General features: G+C 52.4%; 7 protein-coding genes across 7 annotated transcripts; 4 read left to right on the forward strand and 3 right to left on the reverse strand.

Moving 5' to 3' along the window:
- Positions 1–2,545: 2,545 nt before the first annotated feature.
- zuo1 (Zuotin) lies at positions 2,546–3,950 on the reverse strand (the record flags this gene model as incomplete). The annotated part of the gene is made up of 2 exons (XM_036644255.1): positions 2,546–3,586; positions 3,657–3,950. 2 exons carry the CDS (start codon positions 3,948–3,950, stop codon positions 2,546–2,548), a joined length of 1,335 nt encoding a protein of 444 aa, XP_036490523.1.
- Positions 3,951–4,375: 425 nt separating this feature from the next.
- Positions 4,376–4,821, forward strand: CGCS363_v012407 (Mitochondrial zinc maintenance protein 1; the record flags this gene model as incomplete). Its single annotated transcript, XM_036644256.1, has 3 exons — positions 4,376–4,430; positions 4,487–4,663; positions 4,730–4,821. 3 exons carry the CDS (start codon positions 4,376–4,378, stop codon positions 4,819–4,821), a joined length of 324 nt encoding a protein of 107 aa, XP_036490522.1.
- Positions 4,822–4,997: 176 nt separating this feature from the next.
- slt-11 (Pre-mRNA-splicing factor slt-11) lies at positions 4,998–6,133 on the reverse strand (the record flags this gene model as incomplete). The annotated part of the gene is made up of 2 exons (XM_036644257.1): positions 4,998–6,038; positions 6,098–6,133. The coding sequence occupies 2 exons, from the start codon at positions 6,131–6,133 to the stop codon at positions 4,998–5,000; spliced, it is 1,077 nt and encodes a 358-aa protein (XP_036490529.1).
- Positions 6,134–8,101: 1,968 nt separating this feature from the next.
- On the forward strand, positions 8,102–9,450 carry erg-4-0 (Sterol 24-C-methyltransferase erg-4; the record flags this gene model as incomplete). Its single annotated transcript, XM_036644258.1, has 4 exons — positions 8,102–8,314; positions 8,380–8,414; positions 8,487–8,808; positions 8,875–9,450. The coding sequence occupies 4 exons, from the start codon at positions 8,102–8,104 to the stop codon at positions 9,448–9,450; spliced, it is 1,146 nt and encodes a 381-aa protein (XP_036490528.1).
- A 1,026-nt stretch (positions 9,451–10,476) lies between these two features.
- CGCS363_v012410 (Pyruvate dehydrogenase E1 component subunit beta) lies at positions 10,477–11,729 on the forward strand (the record flags this gene model as incomplete). Its single annotated transcript, XM_036644259.1, has 2 exons — positions 10,477–10,851; positions 10,971–11,729. 2 exons carry the CDS (start codon positions 10,477–10,479, stop codon positions 11,727–11,729), a joined length of 1,134 nt encoding a protein of 377 aa, XP_036491110.1.
- Positions 11,730–12,629: 900 nt separating this feature from the next.
- On the forward strand, positions 12,630–16,583 carry CGCS363_v012411 (putative ATP-dependent RNA helicase; the record flags this gene model as incomplete). Its single annotated transcript, XM_036644260.1, has 3 exons — positions 12,630–12,826; positions 12,883–15,835; positions 15,903–16,583. 3 exons carry the CDS (start codon positions 12,630–12,632, stop codon positions 16,581–16,583), a joined length of 3,831 nt encoding a protein of 1,276 aa, XP_036491111.1.
- Positions 16,584–16,857: 274 nt separating this feature from the next.
- DID2 (Vacuolar protein-sorting-associated protein 46) lies at positions 16,858–17,687 on the reverse strand (the record flags this gene model as incomplete). Its single annotated transcript, XM_036644261.1, has 4 exons — positions 16,858–17,130; positions 17,204–17,419; positions 17,486–17,563; positions 17,637–17,687. 4 exons carry the CDS (start codon positions 17,685–17,687, stop codon positions 16,858–16,860), a joined length of 618 nt encoding a protein of 205 aa, XP_036491108.1.
- Between the last annotated feature and the right edge of the window lie 6,466 nt (positions 17,688–24,153).

Raw genomic sequence — 24,153 nt, forward strand, 5'->3', positions numbered from 1 at the left:
TTCTTGCACTCGAACGCAGAAAACCTCACCATCGTTATCCTCGTGACTTCCGGTCGTGTATAACCATAGCTTCCATCATGCGCGTCGAAATCGTGGTTCCTTTTCTGTGGCTGGCACCCACTGTCTCATGCCACGGTGCAGTCACGAACTACACCATTGATGGAAAGGTTTACCCGGGCAGGGTATGAGGGCTTTTCTCCAGCGACATCTCCGCCGAAGATCTAATGGCAATGGGCATTTAAAACCTATGTCCCCATAGAAAGACCGGCGGTGTTACTGGCTAATTTTAAGACCACAGCCCGACTATAACCCCACGATGAACGTCATTGATATAAAAAGCGCTGCAACGGCGGCAGTTCAGCAGACCTGACGGGAACCTTGAAACCAGGCACCAACATTAATTGGAAGCAGTGGACTCATGCTCAGGGTCTTGTGATGGTCTGGTTTTGTGATTGCGGTAGCAATTTCAAGAGTTGCAGAGGTGACAAGCAGACTTGGTTCAAGATCGATCAAATGGGTCTCCGGACAGTAATCGCGACAACAAAAATTGGGGGACAGCCATCGTGCTCAAGCAGCTCAAGTGGCCGAACAAGATACCCAGTAACCTCAAGCCTAGAAAATACGAACTGCTCGCCCTCTACAAAGCCCATACCCCTCAATTCTACGTCGAATGTGCGCAGGTTGTGATAAAGGGATCCGGCACGGCTAATGCAAACTTCGTGTATTTCCAGATCGGTATATACCAAGGAGGACACACGTCTAAAGACCCGCCCGGAGGTGCTGTGTGGTCCGGATGCGAATAGCTGTCGTCACACCACCGTCTTGGATCAGTTGGAATGGTTCTCATTACTGCTTACTCGAAAGGCTATTCCTAGCATCCGTGTTCTATAAACCCTGTCTCACACCGAAGACCCAAAACCTTTTCGTAAATGGGCAGCTATCTACAAGATGAAGCTGAGTGATATCACTAGCCCTCTTTCCCCATCATTCTTGCTGTAAGCCTCATCTCCAACATGTCTGTCAGTCAGTTACGGACCTCGTCGGCACAGGGTCCTAGTCCTCCTTGGCCTGGAGGCAAATCTTCGTTGTTGCTGAAGACGAGACTTGGCCGTCCTGAAGGACAAGACTTGGTTTTATTTGGACCAGAAAAGCCGGGTATGATGTTGCATGCTGGGGTATTCGTGTTCGTTTCGACGTAGAGCCAGCCGTTGCAGCCCTCTGGAACACTCTGGTGACAAACGGCGCAACAGTCCTGGGGGCTCTGGGCTGAGGTCAACGTAAAGTTCCAACCGACGCCGTTGTCGATGCCTATCCAATTAACGTCGCGAAGGAACTTGGATGAGTTGCATTCAGGGGCCTGCCGTACTGATTAGCAACTGAATGATGATAGCATGAGTACGGAGCCAATATAGGCGGGCCCGCAGAGGAGAGGTGGCTGACTTACTGGGACGAGAGTAGAGGAGGGTGTTGGGAGGGGGATGGAGGACGAAATTTTGGATGTGAAAGTCGTCGGCGTGCTTCCGCTGCCCAGAGAATTCGGCGGAGGCCATTGTGCCCTCAGAATGGCCTTCATAATGACGACAGGAAGGACAGTGGCCAACAGTAGCAAGACGACGATGGAGATTAGGATCTTCTTGTGACGGGCCAGGCTTTGGCAGAAGGCCTTTAGGGCTCCTGGATTGTCCTGGGGCGGTTGGGCTACTGATTTGTCCCGGGCCGGTTCAACGACGCCGTCGTTGCCAGTTCCGAGGTTGTCCATCTGTATGACCTCGGGAGCATCGTGTACCACGACTTGAGGCGCTGAGTTGGGGTCGAATTCCGCATATTGATTTTGAGCCATGGCGGGGGTTTTTTTTATCGTGCGGTGCTGTTGTTGGTTTTATTGTTGTGTTGACCTGGATAGGAGGAAAATATGGGAGCTGTCAATGGTGAAAGCAGTGGGAAGGGTGAAGGTAGGAGAGGTTGGGAAGCAGAAAAGTGAAGAGGGCCTGAGCTGAAGGTTGCGGAAGGCGCCAGTAGCTCCCTTCCTCGTTATATGTCATAACTTCTCGAGGGAGGTGCGAACATGGCAAGTGAGAGTGATGATGAGACGGAAGGCAAAAGGGAACCACGAAGGCCAAGGGCAAAAAAGAGAACAGAGACAATCAAGAAAGAGTTGAGGAAACAAAAGGAAGAAAACAATGCCTGGCTGTGTGAGTCTCCTATGCTTCCATCTGCCTAGCCCAAATGTTGCTTTTCCTTTATTTGAAAGTCCAGCCAGGATAATCCCCCCCTTGTTACAGCTCAAGGCCAACAGGAAGGAACGATGCTATTATAGCTCTTGGTTCGCAGCACAACGAGCCTGTATGTACCACGCTGACTTTCCACACACCGGTAACAAAGCTCCACGTTCAAGGCCAAGTGTGCTGAAAGATGCTTATCATTCGTCGACCCTATTTCGTCTAACTGTGTTTTTCGCCGCCGGTCCCCCATCATAAGATGTTTTAATACTGGTCATACCCCGTCACATCATCTTCTTCTATGACTTCCTCGGCCCGCCATTCTACTAGGCCAGGGTCTTGGCATCCCCATCCTTAAGCTTTCCAGCACCAACAAGTCTCTTGACCTCCTCGCTCCAAACGCTCTTGATCTCATCGGCAACCTTGAGGCCGTTGAGCTTGTTGGCCAGGGCTGCAATCTCATCGGTATCAATTTTGCCCTGGACAAGTTCAACGTCACCCAAGACGTTATCGATCGTCGCAGGCGAGGCCTCGCCCGGCACGAAGTAGTTCGCCTCCTTGACGGAACCCTTGAGAGCACGCTTGTTCTTCTTGAGAGCGCTCTTGGCAGCCTCCTTGGCTTTCTTGGACGCTTCGCGGTCCTGCTTGGCCTTCTCCTCGGCCTCCTTGGCCGCCTTCTCTTCAGCCTCCTTCTTCAGGCGCGCATCCTCCACAGCCTTTTTCTCGGCCGCCTCCTTGTCAAGTCTCTTCTTGTTCTTCGCAGCGTTGGCTTCCTGTCTGAAACGCTTAATTCGCTCGTCGCCGGCAGAACAGTCGTCGAGCAGCTTGCGGAGACGAGCATTGTCCTCAGCCTTCTTCTTCTTGCGGGCGTTGGCATTCTTGCGCTCAGTGTGACGTTTCTGATCTCTGTTTTCGTTGTCATCGGGGACATCCTCATCCAAGTACTCAAACGTCCTCCAGCTCTCGAAATTGTACCAGAAGTTGTAAAACTCCTCGACTTCGTCCTTGGTAGACTTGTCATCGCCGAATGTGGGAACAGGTTGGGTTGTAGAGAAACGTGACTCGGACTTGAAGACATTGCCCCAAAGCTTGTAGAAGTTGCCCTTGGCAAGCTGCTTTTTGGTGGGAGGGTCCACATCGGCCTTCTCGTCAACCGAGTCGAACTGGCGACGCTTGACAGGGTCAAGAAGTACTTCGGTGGCCTTCTGAATGCACTTGAAGAAGTTGTCGTCGTCGACGACACCGGCAGCAGCCTTCTTATCAGGGTGGTGCTTGAGGACCTTCTTGCGATGGGCGCGCTTGATCTGATCTTCCGTAGCCTTCCAGCGGTACTTGGTAATGCCGAGAACTTCGTAGTGATCTTGATTCTGTAGAGGTAAACCATGTCAGCGATCACTCCGTACATGCATGAGTCCACGAGTAGGCCAAGCCACCCACCTTCCAGTCCTTGGCATCGCGTTGGAGGAGCATGGGGTCCTCCGGCTCGCTAATGTCGCTGTCGTCATCGTTCTCAACCTTTTTAGCGGCCTCTTGAGCCTGGATACGGTCGTCCTCGGAGAAAGTGCGCTTGTGGCGGGCGCGGCGGGCATGAGCCAGGAAGTGAGGGCCGACAGGCTCAAGGCTGCGCTGAGTGGCAGCGGAGACTGAACCAACGGCCTTGAAGTCCTTCTCAGCCGACCAGCCCTCGGGGAGGGCCGGAAGAGAATGCGCGACAATGGAAGCGGAAGCCATTCCGTCGATTTTTGAGACTCGAGGGGCTCAACCGTAGGTGTCGTGGAAGAAGAAGTTGATGGGATGTCGTCGCTTGGAGGGAAAATTCAGTAGCGTGGGGCTCTTTTTTTTCCCCCCTCTCCAAAAAAAAAAAAAAAAAAAAAAAAAATAACGTGGAGGGGTGAGGTGTCAGTGCACCGACGGGACGGGCGTGGACCTAGCGCCTTCAGCAGCAGCCTTTTATTTCTTCTCATACGCTTACTGATAACGGAAGTTGTTGTGGTATCACAATCAAGAATCTGTGCCTTTCGCCTGCGGTTTCCTTTGTAATTGGAGAAAGTCAGACTTGATATCCTTGACACCGAAAGAGCCAGAACACCTATTGCAAACACAACTTTCTAACCGAAGCGGGCCGATCCCTCGTTCCCATTGACGTGGAAACCATCATGTCCGTTCCCGCATATCGACATCTCTGGCGCGCTGCGAGAATCGCCTTCAAGGGTACGGAAACGGACTTCCCGCTAGATACAGAAACCCACTGATGTTTGAAACTACAGGGGACGACCGCGTTCTCACCGCCGCAAGACAACAAATCCGCCAGGGTTTCCGCGACCAAGCCTCCCTCGCGCCTTCAGATCCTTCCCTAAGACAGGCTATTGAGAAAGCCGAGGATATCGCGAAGATCCTTAGACAAAATATCGTCCAGGGGAAGCAAGATGAAGCCCGTGTATACAGTACGTGATGCGAGTCTCAAGCTATTTTCAGTTCCCAGCGCATTATTGACTTTCTCATTCTCTCAGAGCTGCGGATCCACGAAGACACCGAACGTGGTGACAACGATTCCGTTAAGACGGCCGGTGGCAGTCAGGCGGGCAGATGTGGCTGCAACTAAGAGACAATGATTCACATGTATAGAGGGGGTGGATGGAATTTTGTAAAGTAGACAATGATACCCTAGTTAATGGTGTAAATCCGCCTCGATTGAATCCCCAAGGCCGCCGCAAAAGTGTTTCCGAACGCAGACTCCCAGACTCCGATAGAATTCTTCATTGCCAAAATGATCCCTTTCTAATCGCCCTGAAGACTTGCATATCGAGGGCCATCGTCTGCACCCGGCGGCGGCGCAACCACAGCTGAAGCTGCTGGCTGGGCAGTGTCTCCAGCACCAGACCTATCTGTGATTTGTTTCCGCCCGGGCTGGCCGCCCCCGCGCGAACGACCTTGTCGCAGGCGAGCATCCATGAGCATCTGGGCTCGCTGCTCCTTGTCCATCGTGCCAAGAGCCTTGGGAACGCCCCATCGAACGCGCAGAGGGCAGCCAGCGATGACAGCCCGACCCTGGCACGTCGCCGCTGCCTGTTCTGCAGCCTCTCTTGTCTCGTAGTTGACGAATGCGCAGTGTGACATGTGTGAACAGACCAGACTCTTGATTTTGCCATGGACTTTGAAGAAATCGCGAATCTTGTGCTCAGGCAGGTCATCTTCCACTCCGGTCACGAAAAGAGACATGATGTTCCCATCAGCCGGCGGCATGTAGTCTTGGGGTCCCGGCGGCAGCTGCGCTGCACTAGGGAAGGTCTGCTTAACTCTGCCGGGTCGGGCGCCCATGGCCGCGGCGGCTCTGGAGTCTCTAGTTCGAATCGGTCCAGGGCCACCAACTCCAGCGCCCACGGCGGGGTTGCCTCCAAACCCTTCTCTTGGACCGGGACCCGAGCCGGACGCAGAAGCCGAACTCAACTGCGGTTCGCCGTCCAAGCCATCCACCGGTCGGCCCTTTCGAAAATAAGGCTTGCTGGCAGCTAACCTCCTTAAAAGCTCTCGGGCCTTGTCGTCGGTCTTCTCATACTCCTCCACCCCGGCGCGGCCTTCCTCAATGGCACGCTCGTTGTTTTGCGCGAAGTATTCGCGGTTGATATCGGAGGATGGGCCTGGGGCTACCATTTTCAGAGCAGCATCGCGAACGACGATGGGGAGGCCGAAAGACAGGTCGAGCATACATGCTTGGCAGCAATTCTTCAAGCGTGCGCATGTAAGGCAGATATTCGTTCGTTTCTTCCGGCCGTGGGCTCGATCGGCGCTCCAGCTAAACACCGTGAATGGTCTTGTGCACTGTGACGCGAAATAAATTTAGCAAATCATGTCGAAAATGGGTGTGAAAAGCATCTTACCAATTTGCATTCCGCACCATAATCCTCCTTGAGCATTTTGACATAAGGGTTCTCTGGCAGGCAGTTCTCGCATACGGAGGGGAAATCTGTTGACTCCCAACCGGATCGATTTAGGTCCTGCTTGATTTGAGGTGGCATGGCACCTAAGAAGCGCGACCTTCGCGCGGTCGATCGAAGACGATTCGGGTACGGGCCAGCGTTTGGCCTTTTGTTGCCGATGGGGGGATGTCGTAGGAAGACTGATTGTGGCGGCGAGGTGGCAGAAGTTGTTATGCGGCTGGGGAACGGAACTCGGGAGGTACCTGAGGCAAGGATACCCCAGTGACGCTCACTCTGGTATCTTATCAGCCAAAAGCACGTGACCTGCCAAATCATCTAGTGATTCTGTAGCGACGATTTAAACCTTACCGTGGAACACGTTTACGCCTTAGCTTTTCAGATCTACCCTTTTTTCTTGCCTGAAGAAATAGAACCTCAATTTCAGGTTGCGAAAGAAGCGCCTACCATGTCATTGCTGTGAGCATGCTTGTTGATTATCCTGAGTACATTCTGAAAAGGCGCTGTGGCTTTCTGCTGCGACGTTCGCTGAAAAAGCTGTTCAACGCCTAGATCGTGAAATACATATGCCGAGCTGTAGGTCGGGACAGTCTCTGCATCGGTTGCGTCTGTCACTCGTGGTCTTGGACCTAGCAGTGTCTTTGCCCCCTATATGTGATAATTGCTGCAATTCCCAGCACTGCTGCACAGCATGCAAGTCCGGTACGTGGTAAGTGGACGAACCTGCGACTTGATGCACCGTTCAGATCATGTGCTTTTCACTGCTTACTGGCCGGTCCCATCCTCAGACTTGCGACTTTCGATATCAGTTCTAACGAAGACGAAACAAGGTGGATGGCATGCTCTTATGTTTACCGCTTGGAAGCGCCGCGTCAAGCACTTGAACGTGCCGGCTTTAACTGACCCTCGCGGCTCATTCTGCATGCTCGGGAGCCTGCATAATTCTGAGCCCCATGGATAACGAGATAAACCTTCGGGCAGGCCAAGAGCAAAGAGGAGGCCATGGACAACTTGGAGGAAGTGGCTGGCACATGCCAGCGCGACGTGGCGGCATGGCCACCCTCCTGTCGTGAGATGAGGCTTCGAGTTCGTATTCGGCTTGAACAGGCCAACCCCGGGTCCCTGCTCTATTGTCCGAGCCGGCGTGCATTTACTGCCCGTCACACCGTGAATCCATCGCCTGCTGAACCAATGTGAAGCAGTACTGCTAAGGTAGGTACAAAACACGCCCATGTCCAATGTTTATTGGTCAATTGCCGGGAAACTTGGTCTGGACAGCACCAAATAATTCGTGGTACGTGGTTGGATGTTAGGCGTCTGTTAGATGGGGACCCTTGCATCAACATCTCACCTTCACTTTCACGTAACACCCTGCCACCTACGGATACCCGACTAGTAGTAGTAGTCTCCTGGGTGGCAGGAGACGCACTTTCTTCTTAGCAATGAGGTATTGAGAGCATCTAAATGTTTAGAGGGCCATCCGGATGCTGCTGCTAGTCGGTCAAGTGGGACCCCCCCCCCCCCCCCCCCAGCAATGTACCTTGCAACTTGCCTTATCTCGCTGCTGTACACATGTACCTTACCACACCTTACCTTACCTGACCTACCGAGGCGGTCACAGTGTTGGTGGGCGTGGGCGCGGAAGTGAAATTTACATGGCCAAAACAGAGAGAAACAATCTCCCATGCCAGCCTCGACTCGCCCGCCGCTCTCCTTTCCAAGCCGACAAGGGGAGAAGGGGAGAAAAAAAGAAAAAAAGAAAAAAAAAAGAGAGAAAAAGCCCAAACCCCCCGCTCACCCATTAATGCGAAGCTACTGAATCCTGGCTCTCTCACTCTCTTGCTCTCTCTTCCATCCTCCTACTGAAGTTCTCAACTTTGTCGAAATTTCGTCGCTCACAGTCTAGTGATTGCATCAGCTTCTCCTACGTAAACCTCAACATCCGTCATGGTTTCCTCAACGAGCAACAACCTCGAGCGCGAGGATCACGCTCGCGATGCCCAATTCAACAAGGCCCTCCACGGTGACAGTGCAAAGGCGACTGGTGGTCTTGCTGCCATGTTCAGCAAGGGCCGCGATGCCAAGCAGGCTGCTGTCGACGAGTATTTCAAGCACTGGGACAACAAGGCCGCTAAGGACGAGACCGCTGAGGAGCGAGCCGTATGTCGAGTTCCCACGCCCGGACGTTGCGATTAAGCATAGACTGACCAGCTATTCTCCTTTAGTCTAGAACAGCCGAGTACGCGACTTTGACCAGACAGTACGTTCACGATGCTCACATGCCCACATGCCTTCCAAATCATGACGCCGCCTAACTCTCGCCGTTTTTCAGCTACTACAACCTTGCAACCGACCTCTATGAGTATGGTTGGGGCCAGTCCTTCCACTTTTGCCGCTTCTCTCACGGCGAGCCCTTCTACCAGGCGATTGCTCGTCATGAGCACTACCTCGCCCACCAGATCGGCATCAAGGAGGGCATGAAGGTTCTTGATGTTGGATGTGGTGTTGGTGGACCTGCGCGCGAAATCGCCAAGTTCACTGGCTGCCACGTCACCGGTCTGAACAACAACGACTACCAGATCGACCGAGCAACCCACTACGCGACCAAGGAAGGTCTGGCGAGCCAGCTGAAGTTCGTCAAGGGAGACTTCATGGTTAGTCGTACTACCCTTATTTCCAATCCTCATTAATCACTGGATCGACTAACCGTCCGCTCTCAGCAAATGTCTTTCCCAGACAACTCGTTCGACGCCGTCTACGCTATCGAAGCAACGGTTCACGCTCCTAGCCTGGAGGGTATTTACAGCGAAATCTTTCGCGTTCTCAAGCCCGGCGGCGTCTTTGGTGTATACGAGTGGTTAATGACGGACAAATACGACAATGATAACCTGGAGCATCGCGAAATCCGACTTGGTATCGAGCAGGGCGATGGTATCTCTAATATGTGCAAGGTCTCGGAGGGTCTGGCTGCCATGAAGGCCGCAGGCTTTGAGATGCTCCATCACGAGGATCTTGCCGACAGGCCCGACCCCATGCCGTGGTACTGGCCCCTGTCTGGTGACGTGCGATACATTCAGTCTGTCTTTGACATCTTCACCATCGTGCGGATGACGAAGTGGGGACGAACCATTATGCACAACCTCATTGGAGGTTTGGAGGCTATCAAGCTTGCCCCTGCCGGTACCATGAAGACGGCAAACAGTTTGGCGGTGGCAGCTGACTGCTTGGTTGCAGGTGGAAAGGACCACCTATTCACCCCCATGTATCTCATGGTTGGCAAGAAGCCTGCCAACTGAAGAGCTGGCGATATAGAATACTTATCGCAAACAGAAAGAAGGAATTAAATGAATGGGAAGAGCAGAGGTCATGACATTGCAACTTATTGTATGAGAGTACATTATATCACCACACGTAGCATAATTGTAATTACGAAGAGAAATCATTCATAATATAAAGCACTTACACTCAGTCGTGCTGCCTCCGATCTCTAGGATGTTGTGCGACACGCAATTTAATAGATGCAAATTTCAACCGGAGTAATCAAGCAGGGGACAAGCTTCTATGAATATCTTGACTCACTCGTGATTCTAGGGCAAGACTTGGTCACGTTGAGGTATTATCGGAATAGTTCGACAATGACAATGCCAGCACCGATCCGTTGTGATGGGCCGTGACGTGCCTAACTAGCCACCACCCGCCACATTGAAACACTCGAAAGCTATGTCCGATGAGAACTCAGTCGGGACTAACAAAGTCCGACAGGTGGACCCAGCGTAGACCACCGCTCTAAATGTGTCCCGCCATCTCACTCGCAGTTCGGATGGAAACGGGTGGCAGCGGTCGTAATACTGTTGGAGCTCGTCGGGATTAAATCGGACCTGCTTTGTGGTGTAGAGAATGGATAGGTGGCTCCCTAGCCAAATGCTTGATTGGCCGACAAAAAAGGCGCGACCGATTATCTAATGCGCAGGGAGAACGCTAGTCCAGATACGGGATAGCCCCACGTCCAGGGCCTCCCCAACGCTGTTGTTTGGCAGCTCGCCGCAATTCAACGGACTCAACGCCCATAGAGCTAAGTAAAAAAAAAAAAAAAGCTGCGAAATCCCTCGACAGCTCCGGTCACACTCCCATCCCTCTCCCTCCGACGCCCACCTTTCAACCTTCGTCGTTGGCCATCAGTACTCCCGTACTTGCGGCCGCTGACTGTCCGCCTACTTGCTCTTTTCTGAAATTGCAACTGGAATTTTGATCTGGGAATACCGGTTTCCCACTTGCGACATCCGCGCCTCAAATCTACCCGCACGCCGAAAACTCAATTCGCCATGTCCCGATTTCTCCGTCCCGCGGCTCGCCTGGCGGTCTCGTCCAGAGCTACTGCTCTGCGCTCCTCTCCCATTTCCCAGTTCGCCAGCCGACCCGCGGCCTTCGCCGTTCAGACAAGGACGTATGCCGATGCCAAGGGAACCAAGGACTACACTGTTCGTGAGGCCCTGAACGAGGCCCTCGCCGAGGAGCTCGAATCCAACGACAAGGTCTTCGTCCTTGGCGAGGAGGTCGCTCAGTACAATGGCGCGTACAAGGTCACAAAGGGTCTCTTGGATCGTTTCGGAGATAAGCGTGTCATTGACACGCCCATCACTGAGAGTGGTTTCTGCGGTCTCGCTGTTGGCGCTGCTCTGAGTGGACTGCACCCTGTGGTATGTAGTTATTTCCTTCTTCCTGTTGATTGAGTCGATGGTTGGCTGTTGCATCCTTGACGAGACTGCCTCCTTCAAGATCCGAACTCTTATCTCTAACTTGTGTTCCCTCCCAACAGTGCGAGTTCATGACCTTCAACTTCGCTATGCAAGCCATCGACCAGATTGTCAACTCTGCCGCCAAGACCCTCTACATGTCGGGTGGTATTCAGCCCTGCAACATCACGTTCCGTGGTCCCAATGGCTTTGCCGCCGGTGTCGCTGCTCAGCACTCACAGGACTACTCTGCGTGGTACGGCAGCATCCCCGGCCTGAAGGTTGTTTCCCCGTGGAGCGCCGAGGACGCCAAGGGTCTTTTGAAGGCCGCCATCCGCGACCCCAACCCTGTGGTCGTCCTCGAGAACGAGCTCATGTACGGCCAGACCTTTCCCATGTCAGAGGCTGCCCAGAAGGACGACTTTGTTCTCCCCTTCGGCAAGGCCAAGGTCGAGCGTTCTGGCAAGGACCTGACCATTGTCACTCTTTCGCGCTGCGTTGGCCAAACCTTGGTTGCAGCCGAGAACCTGAAGAAGAAGTATGGTGTTGAGGTCGAAGTCATTAACCTGCGCTCCATCAAGCCCTTGGACGTTGAATCTATCGTAAAGTCTGTGAAGAAGACTCATCGCCTTCTCTCGGTGGAGTCTGGCTTCCCCGCCTTTGGTGTTGGCTCCGAGATTCTGGCCCTGACCATGGAATATGCCTTCGACTACCTCGACGCCCCTGCTCAGAGAGTTACTGGTGCCGATGTTCCTACGCCCTACGCCCAGGGTCTCGAGGAGATGAGCTTCCCTACCGAGCAGATCATCGAGGACTACGTCGCAAAGATGCTGCGTCTTTGAGGAATCATACGAAATAAATGAAGGCGTGGATGCCGGTGTGCTACTTGATGCGACGCTTCCCGAGATGGGACGCGGTTCATAATGGGATGTTGAGCTTGATAGACTCGGGGGAAGCTTGTACTTGTATGTTGCTCAGTTGTCATATATACATCTCATACCCTGAGAGCGCAACTAGTCGTGAAGGATCACCTGTAGACAATTGGCTTGGCCAGACTGCCTGGCCCTGCATTCGCGGGCAGGAATTGTGGGCGCATTGACGGAAGGCCCAGCCATGTGTCCAGCGAGGATCGGTCAGTGACTGCTCTGGATTCTAGGGTTGTGAGTGCAAAAGCTAGACGCTCGTCGGCGATTTGCCCCTCCAGGAACTCACTAAATGGGCGAGACTTTGTGCGATCTGATAGAACAGCGCCGCATGTGTAGGATGGTGAGCGGGAATGATGGAGGCTCTTGTGAGGTGTATCTCGGGAGCCAAAGTGTTAGCAAAGCTAGCCACCGTTATTGGGCTCGGTAACACACGCGTCGGCCAGGCTACCTTATTCGGTTCATCAAGGCATGGCTTGCCCGACGTGCTGCATAACTTGAGTCCAGTACCTGTAGTCTCATTGCTTGTCGTCTACATGTCCCGAAAAGACAAAATGTCAGCAAGCGCGCACCCAATCTCGCTATTGTTTTGCCGTAATCAAGAGATGAGGTTCAAGACGGCCCTCGTCGTGGGCGTAGCACCTAGGGACCGCCCCACGCGCCGTCACCAACCCCACCTGCCCTAAGCGTACTAAGGCAGTCTGCATTACCAGGGAGCTCGGGCTAGCTACTTTACCCAATTGCATCACCACCACAACTTCATATCGCCCACACACCAGTGCAAAGTCATTTTGTTTGTGCGTTGAACCGTCATTCAAGATGGCTTCTGATCTGGCTAAGGCCACTCAGGGTCTATCTCTTGGAGACGACGCCTTAAACATCGACGATATTCTGTTTGAGCAGCGACCACGCAAACGAGTCAAACGGAATGTGTTGGAACTCAGGACACACCTTGAGGACAAGTTCCTTACGCCTACCACAGAATTCTCACCAATTTGGCTCAACCGACTCCAACAGTAAAGTCTAACCATTGTTCATCGTCTCCTTATTGTTGCTAACTTGATCTCTCTAGACGCTGGGACTGCCCCGTGGACTACAATGAGCTGTTCAAGATTGGTCAACCTCAGACCCGAACCGTCACACGATTTCAGAGGCATGGTCTAGAGGGCAGAGTGACAGGCTACAAAAATGTGACTGTCCCTGCTAACAGTGCCACGGCGAAAAACTCTACTTCATTCCTGCGCAAGCCAGCCAGCAGAGCTGACTTCGTACGAGGTGCCGCTGGCTTTTTCCCTTTTGCTCCCGGCGGTTTGGAGGGCATCGAGGCCACGGCCGCTCTCGAGGACCAGGTCCATCGAGCTGGCGTGGGTGACGATGCAGCACCCTCGAACAAGCTCGAGAGAGTAATCAAACTTGGCGAGGGCGGGCTGCTCGAAGTTGCTCCCGGCCTCAATCGCGGTATTGACGTCAGCATGAAAAAGACTAACGAGGATGAGGCCAGGGCAGTGGAGCAAGAGCTGGACCAAGAGCCTGAGGAGGCGCTGGAAGTCGAAGAGCCGGCAAGCGAAGCTCAAACAAATGGCGAAAGGGATCCTGAGTCCGACGAGGAAGACGGCGAGGACATCGATGCTATCTTGCCTGTTGAGTTCCCGGCTTTGGAGCCACACGGTACCCTTACAGCGTCAAGTGCTAGGAAGGTTGGACGAGAATGGGCCCATATGGTCGACATCAAGAGAGAGATCCCAAATTTCAGGGAGCTGGTGCCCGACATGGCAAGAGACTGGCCCTTCGAGCTCGACACTTTTCAAAAGGAAGCCATCTATCATCTCGAAAACGGCGATTCTGTCTTTGTCGCTGCACATACTTCAGCGGGCAAGACTGTTGTCGCTGAGTATGCCATCGCCCTCGCTTCAAAGCACATGACGAAGGCCATCTATACCTCACCCATCAAGGCTTTGAGCAACCAAAAGTTCCGGGACTTCCGCCAAACATTCGATGAGGTGGGAATCCTGACCGGCGACGTCCAAATCAACCCAGAGGCAAGCTGTCTGATCATGACTACGGAGATTCTGCGCAGTATGCTCTATAGAGGGGCAGATTTGATACGGGACGTTGAGTTCGTTATCTTTGATGAGGTGCACTACGTCAATGATTTTGAACGCGGTGTAGTCTGGGAGGAGGTCATTATTATGCTTCCAGAGCACGTCACGCTCATCCTGTTATCTGCTACTGTACCCAACACTTACGAGTTCGCTTCTTGGGTTGGAAGGACAAAGCAGAAAGACATCTACGTCATCTCCACCCCAAAGCGCCCCATTCCACTTGAGCATTACCTCTGGGCTGGCAAAAACATACACAAGATTGTGGACTCCGACAAGAAATTCGTCGAAAAAGGGTGGAAGGAAGCCAACCAGGCCATTCAAGGCAAGGACAAGCCGAAGGCCCCGGAAACGACCAACTCGGCGCGTGGGGGCGGTGTTGCTGGCCAGAGAGGAGGCCAGAGAGGTGGAGCACAGCGCGGCGGGCAGCGCGGCGGACCTCGGGGTGGTGGAGGCCAGCAAAGAGGGCGTGGCGGACCACCACGTGCCAGCCATGCCCCAGGCCACCTAGGACGGACCGGTCGTCAAGGCGGCTTCACATCGGCTGCTCAGGACAAGAATCTCTGGGTTCATCTTGTGCAATTTCTCAAGAAGTCCAATTTGCTACCTGGCTGTATCTTCGTCTTCTCGAAGAAACGGTGCGAGGAAAATGCCGATGCACTTAGCAACCAGGACTTCTGCACCGCCGCCGAGAAGAGTGCGATTCATATGACTATTGAGAAGTCAATCGCCAGATTGAAGCCCGAAGACCGAGTCCTCCCTCAAATAATCAGACTGAGGGAACTCTTGTCGAGGGGTATTGCAGTCCACCATGGAGGCCTTCTACCCATTGTCAAAGAGATTGTCGAGATTCTCTTCGCTCAAACTCTCGTTAAAGTGCTATTTGCAACGGAAACATTTGCCATGGGTCTTAACTTGCCAACTCGAACTGTCGTGTTTTCAGGCTATCGGAAACACGATGGTCATTCGTTCCGAAACCTACTTCCCGGTGAATACACGCAAATGGCTGGTCGGGCAGGGCGCCGAGGCCTGGACACTGTTGGTTCAGTTATCATTGTTCCGCCAGGTGGCGATGAGGCCCCCCCAGTTGTTGATCTTCAGAAGATGATCTTGGGAGAGCCATCGAAGCTAAGATCCCAATTTCGACTCACTTACAACATGATTCTCAACTTGTTGCGAGTGGAAGCACTCAAGATCGAAGAGATGATTAAGCGCAGCTTTTCAGAACATGCCACACAACAGCTGCTGCCGGAGCATGAGAAAGCCGTCAAGGTTTCGGAGGCCGATCTGGCCAAGATTAAGCGGGACTCATGCAATACCTGCGACGCATCAATTGACGACTGTCACCAAGCCTCTCAAGACTACAAAGTGCTGACCGAGGAAATGTATAAGTTCCTCCTTGGCATCCCTATCGGCCGCAAGATGTTCAGCCAGTCGCGCCTGATTGTGTACAATAAAGATGGCATCCGTACGCCGGGCATTCTGTTGTCGGACGGGGCAACAAACAAGGGCCCACAGGGCAGTCCAACTCTGCATGTATGCGAGATCAGACTCATGAGGGAAACTCGGGACTCGACCGACCTTCTGCCCTTCATTCCGGCTTTTCGCAAATATCTTACGCCGCTCCCACAGGCGAAGAAGCACATTCGCATTAAGACCTTGCATGTGCCCCTGGGCGATGTGGAGTGCCTCACCAGGTACGTGACGAAGGGTATCGTGCCAGAGATCTTTCAGAGTGGCGAGAAGTACATCAAGGCAAAGGACAGACTCCATTCGATCTGTCGATCATGGGACGACCTGTGGGATGAGATGGACCTTTCCAAGATCAAAAACCTGCAATTTCAGGAGATGATGAAGAAACGAAAGGATGCTGAGCTCATTGCATCGTCGTCTCCATCACTATCCTGTGGACAGTTCTTGAAGCATGTAAGTGACATCTTTTTACAAAGACATATTGACGAAGAGCGCCTACTAACGCTATATGAACAAACAGTTCGCGATGTGCCATGATCAGTGGCTCATCAAGGAGCATATTTCTCAGTTGCGCCAGTCTCTGTCGGACCAGAATCTACAGCTGCTTCCCGACTATGAGCAACGAATCCAGGTGTTGAAGCAGCTTCAATTCATCGACGAGAGTTCCAGAATTCAGCTCAAGGGCAAGGTAGCTTGCGAAATCCATTCAGGCGATGAACTCGTCCTGACGGAGCTGATTTTGGACAACGTGCTCGCAGACTACGAGCCGGCTGAGATTGCAGCTTTGCTTTCTGCCTTCGTGTTTCAGGAGAAGACTGACTCACAGCCAAATTTGACAGGAAATCTTGAGCGTGGCAAGGACACCATCATTGCTATCAGCGAGAAGGTTAACGAGGTACAAACGCTGTACCAGGTCATCCAAGCCGCGGACGATTCCAATGACTTCATATCTCGTCCTAGATTCGGTCTGATGGAGGTGGTCTATGAATGGGCGAGAGGCATGAGCTTCAAAAACATCACCGACCTCACAGACGTGCTTGAGGGCACAATCGTGCGAACCATCACGCGGCTTGACGAGACATGTCGTGAGGTGAAGAACGCTGCTCGTATCATCGGCGATCCGGAACTGTATCAGAAGATGCAGACTGCACAGGAGATGATCAAGCGGGATATTACAGCAGTAGCCAGTTTGTACATGTAGAAAATAAAGTGTTTGACATGCCTCAAGTCTAAGCATAATACGCGTTGGCCGACGATTTGCCTAAGTTTCGATTAAAACCACGAACATGCTGCCGCGGCACAGAGCCCTCCTACAGAAGACTCCTTCCCATGACGTTTTGTGTTCGTGAGCTCATTCCTCCAGTATTCTTCTCGCGTGTGCCAACTCCCCAAAAACGCCTAATTAAAAAAGTCCCGAAATCCTTAATGAGTGATGCCAGCCTTGGCTGCTTAATTTGACAGCGTCCGATACAAATCTATGCTCTCAAAGCCCGCAGTCTTTGTTGCAAGGCATCCTCCTCTTCCGCAGTAGGCTCACTAGCCACAAGCTCCTCCTTGGCTGGTGTTGCGCTATTGAGCTCAGCGTTGAGCTGCACGCCTGCATCATCAGCTAGCTTGCCTAGTAGCTCATGGACCGCGTCCTCGGATACCTGGGCGCTGGTAGATTGCGAAATGGCGTCCTGATAAATGCCGTTGGACATGGCATACTCCTCGTTTTGCTGTTTGAACTGCTCCAATGTAACAAGGGTCTGAAATAGAAAATGGCTTGTAAGTAGAGGCCGACGGTGTCACTACGGTGGTTGTTGCACCGACTCGACATACCTTCTCGGGGTTCATGTTCTTCTGTGCGAGGGACATGGTACGAGACGACTGTCCCATCATGTGCGTCATGCGATTCATTGAGTTATTGGCCTGGATTTGGGCGGCGGAGAGCTCGGCCATATCCGCCATTTGATCCATCTGCTGAGCTAAAGCTTGCTTAGAAAGAAGCATTTTAGCCTTCTGATATGCCTTTGCTGTTTCACCCTTCTTCAGCAGCTATCCGATCGAACATTAGCCGTGGTTCAAAGCAACATTGCGACGCGCTGTCTGGCGATGACCAACATCTTGGATTTGCTTCTTCAGGATTGGGTCTTGCTTCGCGGCCTTCTGCGCTTCTCGTCGGGCTTGCTTGGCTTGGAACTAGAGTTCTGTCAGTAATCATAGAAACGGTGACTTCTCACAGCACGATGGCTAATCAGTATCTCGTACGTACCCTCGCCTGGAACTCTACTTGCATGTCTCGGGACAGCTGACGGTTCGACATGATGTCGTCTGGAGCCTATTCAGGATCGGGTATGTGGTGGCGGGGTTAACGAGAGGTTATCGCAACGCTACGGCTCTGAGAGTATCGTTTGCCTAATGGCAGTCGGGTAGGACGGGTTTCACGGAAGAAATATGAAAAGTACAGGCTGTGAACAATATGGTCAACTTCGGACGTGGAGGTTATGTGTCACAAGAAGTCTTGCCGGTCATTCAGGTGGCCAGTCAGGTGTTGGACGATGATGGTCGGCAGGCGACACGAGATAACGAGCGGTATCGGTTCACAAGCTGGCAGCCTGACACCTGCGCCGGGCGGGGCCATCTCCCAGACCAGCCATACTGCATGACGTAACGCTTCTAGCCGTGCTGGTGTGTTAGGTAAGCGAAACACCAGCCCAAGCCACTGCCACATGAGCCTTGACACCAGCACGCCTGTGGCTCATCATCAGTGGTTTGTTGGACTGGTAGCCTCAAACCGGACGAACTATATTGCCGGAAATTGGATGAGACGATATCTATGATGCTCTCATGCGGACGCCCGCGTGGTGAAGGGAATAGAGTATTAAAGTCTAGCCCGAGAAAACCACCCCTAAACGGCATATCAACGTCTTCTGTAAATCGATTCTCCCATGGCTGCAAAACTAAAAATGAATGTGCAATCGTTTCCACGACCTCCACTGCTGGAGAAGGTGTCAAAACACCTGCGAATTACTTGGCAAGGCGAAATGATTGCAGACACCAAGGATGCCTACTGGGTGCTAGAGACTCACCATCCTCCCAGTGTGTTTTTCCTGTGCCACCATCATAATTATTCGAACCGTTACTGATTCTTGGACAGCATACTATCTCCCTACCACTTCCGTTAACGTCCCACTCACCCCGACGCAACGGAGTACATACTGCGAGTGGAAGGGTGCTGCAACTTACTACGCAATTACTGCACCCAGAACATCCAATGCTCAGGAACCACAAGTCGTATCGAATCGCATCTGGTCGTACAATTCCCCAACGCCCGGGTTCGACGCAATCAAGGGATATTTGTCTTTCTATGCAGGACCGTGGGACTGTTTTGTAGATGGGGAACTAGTTGAGCCTCAGCCAGGTGATTTTTACGGTGGCTGGGTAACTTCGGACATTGAAGGCATTGTCAAAGGTGCTCACGGTAATTGGGATCCTGTCTTGTGACAGGTTTCCAGATGCAAGATTACGAACTGAGGGTAGTGAATAACGGTACGGATGTCGAAGGCCACGCAAGAAGTGCATGCGACGGGCAGAGGACGTCTGGAAGATAAGGGGTCTTTTGCGACTGAGGGAACAGTTCACTGTACGTACCTCCGTTCCTTACATTGAAACAACGATTAACAGGGGCAACAGGGGGAAAATTGACGACCAAGGTGTCTGGCCTTCCGTGATTGTTCTCGAACTAGGTGGGGAGGGAGGTACTTCGTTCTCCTCTTGCCGATGCCCGACTAGTACTGAGAGACGGTTTTTGACAGCTAATTACGTACCCTATTCAGCTTTTCGTCCTCGGTCGTCTCGCTGCCATCTGCGGCAGACGAAGGTCTTTCACTCTCACTCGGCCCTGAAGGACATTGACTGAATGAGTATGAATCCGAATCCGACACTACATGGTTGTATGCGACGAGCAGGTATGGGTACCACAAAAAGGGGTTCTGGGATGAGTATGCGGGGAAACTTTGGTACTTGTCACATCCTCGGTTTGTTTATAGCGTAGACAGGCTACAGCCATTTGCGTCGGTGCAAATCATCGTTGTCGTCGTATCTTGAACATGACCTTAATGTCGAACCAGCACGCAGTACACAGGAGTTCTCGGAAATCCATCCCTTCGACTCATCAAGGTGCACGGAGATTCTGCGTTAGGTCTTCCTCTTCTGCCACCAGCTAGACCTTCTCACATCCTTTGCTCTTTTTGGAGACGACAAAACGGAGAAGATATATTGACGTACCGAACGGCGCGCCAACAGCGTGCCACGCCCGATTTTTAGATTGAGAGAGCGTCGGCTGCTATTACGTGACTGGACACACAACTACCTGAGGCGTCGACATAGGACTCGGTAGGAGGGCAAAGGCGACAATGAAGGCGACGGCGACTAATGTAATCATAGTTTGTCTTAGCTCGTCGCAAGACGTTGAGGCGAACTTGACATCAGTACATAGACCGTCGATCAAAGTCTCGACGGCATGTCAGTGGTTTCATCGGAGGTACACCGTACATATTCAGCCGGGCACATTCCATTTGTCATTGGCAGCTCTTAAAGTTCATGGCTGGTACTCCCTAAACCGTATCAAAGGCATAGACATGACGAACAGCGGCCTTCAATGGTGCACCCCCAAGGTTGAAGGCGTCGCAGTCTGGACTCAGGAGTCGCCTGCCGGCCAGTGCAGCGGATCTGCGGCAATCAGAACGCCTAGGTCGCCTCAGAAGCGGTGATCCGATGGATGGGTACGCCGGTGAAGCGGCCGCATCTCTGGTGTCGAGTGCGGAGCGCAGAGCGCCGGCGAACTGTACGACCCCTCCTTGTCCACCGTAAAAAAGCGGCGTAGGATGGAGACACGCAATATGCTGATCAGGCTGGTGAAGTTCCCTTACTTCGACTGGATGAAGCGAGGTCCAAGGAATCGGAGCGGGAGACAGTCGGTATGAGATTCCTGGATTCCTGGGCAGGCAGGGAGGATCAGGAAGCGTGTTTCCAAGGTGGATGAGACAAAGACGAAGACGACTCAGCAGCACCACAGTGTGCAATGTCTAGGCCCGGCCAATTATGCTGGTTCTGGGTCATTTTCGCAATAGAATTTTGCGACCTTGAGATGGCACCAAAGTATAAAACATGGAAGCATATGAACGGAGCGAAAGGTAGTTCTAGTAAGATTCAGCCCGGATTGGGGCACTGTCTTCCGTAAGACACTGAGGTTGGAGGAGAAATTCGCAGTGGCGGCGCTGACTGAGTAAGGTCGCACGAGGGGTGAGGTCTTCAAACTTGGGTGGGCCTGAGCTGGAGCAACGCCGGGGAAGTCGGGTGGCTAAGTTTAGCAAGCGGCGGGCGGTAGACGTCGAGGCACACTAAATCAGCTATCGTTTCCGACGTCTGCCGGCGATGGATACCGCGAGTCGTCTCTGTGGGTCGCTTCGGACCTGGACGCATTGCCGCGTAGCACTGTAGCAGAAATGGCAAGTGCGTGAATCGGGTTCGTTGCTATATAGTATTTCAACGGTGAAGAGAGTCGGCAAGTTGCGGTGAGCTCAGCTGACAGCAGCGCATGCCGTGTCAGCCATGTAGGCACCTAGTCAGCCAGGTCAGCAACGGCAGATGAGGCACGGCACGCAACACAGCGGAGCGAAGCCAAGCTTACGTGAAGATACGGCAGAGGATCGATTGATCAACCTGGTCAGCGAGAAGCATCCGGACTATCCAGTGCGTCGAAGCCCGCTCGCTTGAGCGGACTCGGAACCTACGAAGAGATGGTCAATTAATTACAGTTCGTGCCTCGCGGAAGCATAGAAAAGGGGGATGCTCCCTGGAGCGGCGCGGCCTACGTTTGGCACGGTGCGCCATTCGTGTTTCCGCCCCGTGGCTCCCGTGTTTCCTGTTTAGAGCTGACCCAAGGCGCCCCCCATTTGCAAGCTGGACGTGGAACTGGGGAAGACATCCGAGCCAGTGAAACCATGGAGTCGCTACACGCTCCTGCTCCTTTCACTGCTGTCAGCTACATAGATCCACCAATCACCATCCACTTACCTCGCTGGATTCGCTCCGAATGGCCCCCTTGCGCCTAGTACCTACCTCCCTTTTGGGGTTTCGCCCACTCACACTGATGACCATCCTCTGCGCCCCCCTCCACTCTACGAAGGTATACGTATCTACAGGTACTTTCCTTACCTTTCTGCAGGCAGGCACGATACGGAGTAGACAAACACGACAAGTCCTACCTCCTGAGACCTTGCGTGATTGACCCCATTTTAGGCGGCACCCTTGCTTCGCTTTCGCCCCCTGTTCCACTACGACCTCCACTGTGGCCTCAGGTACGGAGGACGCGGCCAAAAGTATTCGTACATCAGGGGGCCCATGTCGCCGTGCGATTATCGGTGGGGTTGTGGCCGTAGAGACTGTAGATGATCTTTTGCCTGTTTCGGAAGCAATATCAGTGCGTTAAAACGAGGATGCCCTAAGCAAAAATTAGCCCACACCATCATATTAACACTAATATCCTGTTTGGAGGTTAGCTTCAAAGGGGGGGGTATCCTTACCTTAAACTAAACGCCACCAACGCCACTATATACGCCTAATACCAGTGAAGTCGAAAGAATAGGATATCGCGATGAGGGCCTCAATCCTGGCCCTATGGGGGTTGGGTAAGTCGACAGTTGCCGAGATCTGTAGAGACTTCGAGATGCCCTGAAGTATGTTTACCTCGATACGCAAAAAAGCTATAGATCGAGGATAGTAGCTAGGAAACGCTATACTTAACGCACACGTTGAGAACAGCTATCAATATAGGCGCCCATTAGTTATTATTAATGAGCTTGAGGTTCTAATCTTAGACGTTCTGACGAAAAATTTAATAACTAGGTGGTACTTGATGCAGCAAATTGCTGATGTGATCCGCTACATGTTCGTTCAGAATAACTTCTCGATTAGTCGGTAAACTATATATCGATACCTTAAAAGTAAGCGCTTCTGTAGCGTTAAACTGACGACTAAGCCTGGGCTGAATAACTAACAAAAGAAAGCGCGACTGCGGTAAGCACTGCAGTATGGTTTCTGGACGATTGAGGATTGGAAGAGGGTTGTGTGGAGTGATGAGACCTCTGTGGTATTGGGGGCGATCTGTGGCAAGCGGAGGGTCTAGCGGAGACCCCACAAAGCCTTTCACCACCACGTTATTAGACGTAGGTGGAAGGGTCGGTAAGAGTTCATGTTTTGGGGATGCTTTTGCTGGCATAAGGTTGGGCCCTGCTACGTGTGGCGACAGGAAACAAAAAATGAGCGAGAGTGATACGCGCGGTGGATGGGCAGACGCAATCAACGCCATGAGGCGGCAGATCGAGCAAAATGGGAAGCTGCAGAGGTTGTGAGAGTGGCTGGCTTAAAAAGGAAGCCCTTGAGGCCTAAGTAGTGGAAATATATAGCTGAAACTGGCGCTATGGAATGAGGCTTGAAAAAAGGTGGTATTAACTGGTGTTGATATTAGCATCTGATTCTGAGGCTACTTTTCATGCCTTTTATTAAGTAATAGTAATATACCTGCCTAGATATAGTGGCGTAAGAGGATAATGCTGGCCCTCACGCCTCGCACTAGAATCAAGAGCTGTGGGCGAAGTCGGGCATAACTCTCATGGGCTGGCTAGCTAATTCGCCAGATCTCTCAGCGATCGAGCCTCCCTGGGCATATCTAAAGCGGCGGCAGGGGCTTATTAGCATCAACAGCCGCCAGAGATTAACCTGAATATGGAAGGAAAACTGGAAGAACTTCCTACTTAAGAAGTTACAGCACTTCGTGGAGCGAATCTAGCGAAATATCTAGTGGGTGATCCAGCTGAAGGGGGGTAACAAATATAAAGAAGGGGCAGCCTTACCAACGTTAACGATAGAAGAAGAGGTAACGCTACGTGCTGAGATTAATGCTTTTTTGGCTTAGCTAGATGTTGTGGTGGTGAATAACGATAATCTGTGGCAAGAGATGGTTGATGGGCTTGACGATCTTGACTTGGATTGCGAGGCTAGCGGATGCGCCGCGCGCGCCGCTGAGGAGGCAGAATGGTTAGAAATTGACGATGTAAGCGATTTTGACGTAGAAAAGTAGGAATCTGGGTAAAAGAGGGTAGGAGAGATTGAATATAGCCTTAGAAATGCGATATTTGCGTTGCGCGGGGTGTTTTTGGTGGTATAGTAAAAATTTGGCGTTTTTTTGCGATCTTAGCGATGGTAAAATTGACTGCGTACGTTGAGGTGGGGTGGAGGGGTTGTTGGAGGCGCTGGGGGCTAGCGCCGAAGTTTAGCCGGCTTCTGGTTGGCCGCACTGTGATTAAAAGTGGGGATGTACGAATACTTTTGGCCGCGTCCTCCGTACACCCGTAGGTCCTTCTCGCCCTTGCGGCCTTGGGGGCCTTGAGGGCTTGGGCATTTTTGCCTGAGGCAATGCACGTTGACCATCCCAAAGCGCCCCCTTGCACGGGGCCAGCGTGGCCTCAACTTACAAAAGAGGCCACATCGCCTGCATCTCACATCGTGGGCTAGTAATCCTCAGCTCTCACCACGCCAAACCCATCCTACGAGAGAGAACACTTGTCAACTTGCCCCAGGACCCGGACGATCAAGCTTCCACTTGGACCTGGTGCCTTGTGTCGGTGACTCACCTAATCCGTCTGACTCATTCTACGGGTCCTCGTCAAAGAGGTATCATGCCTTCTTAGAACAACGCTCTTTCTATATCTTTTTGTATGAGGAAT

Source organism: Colletotrichum siamense (assembly GCF_013390195.1).
Source record: "Colletotrichum siamense strain Cg363 chromosome Unknown KSG_Cg363_contig08, whole genome shotgun sequence".
NCBI lineage: Eukaryota > Fungi > Ascomycota > Sordariomycetes > Glomerellales > Glomerellaceae > Colletotrichum > Colletotrichum siamense.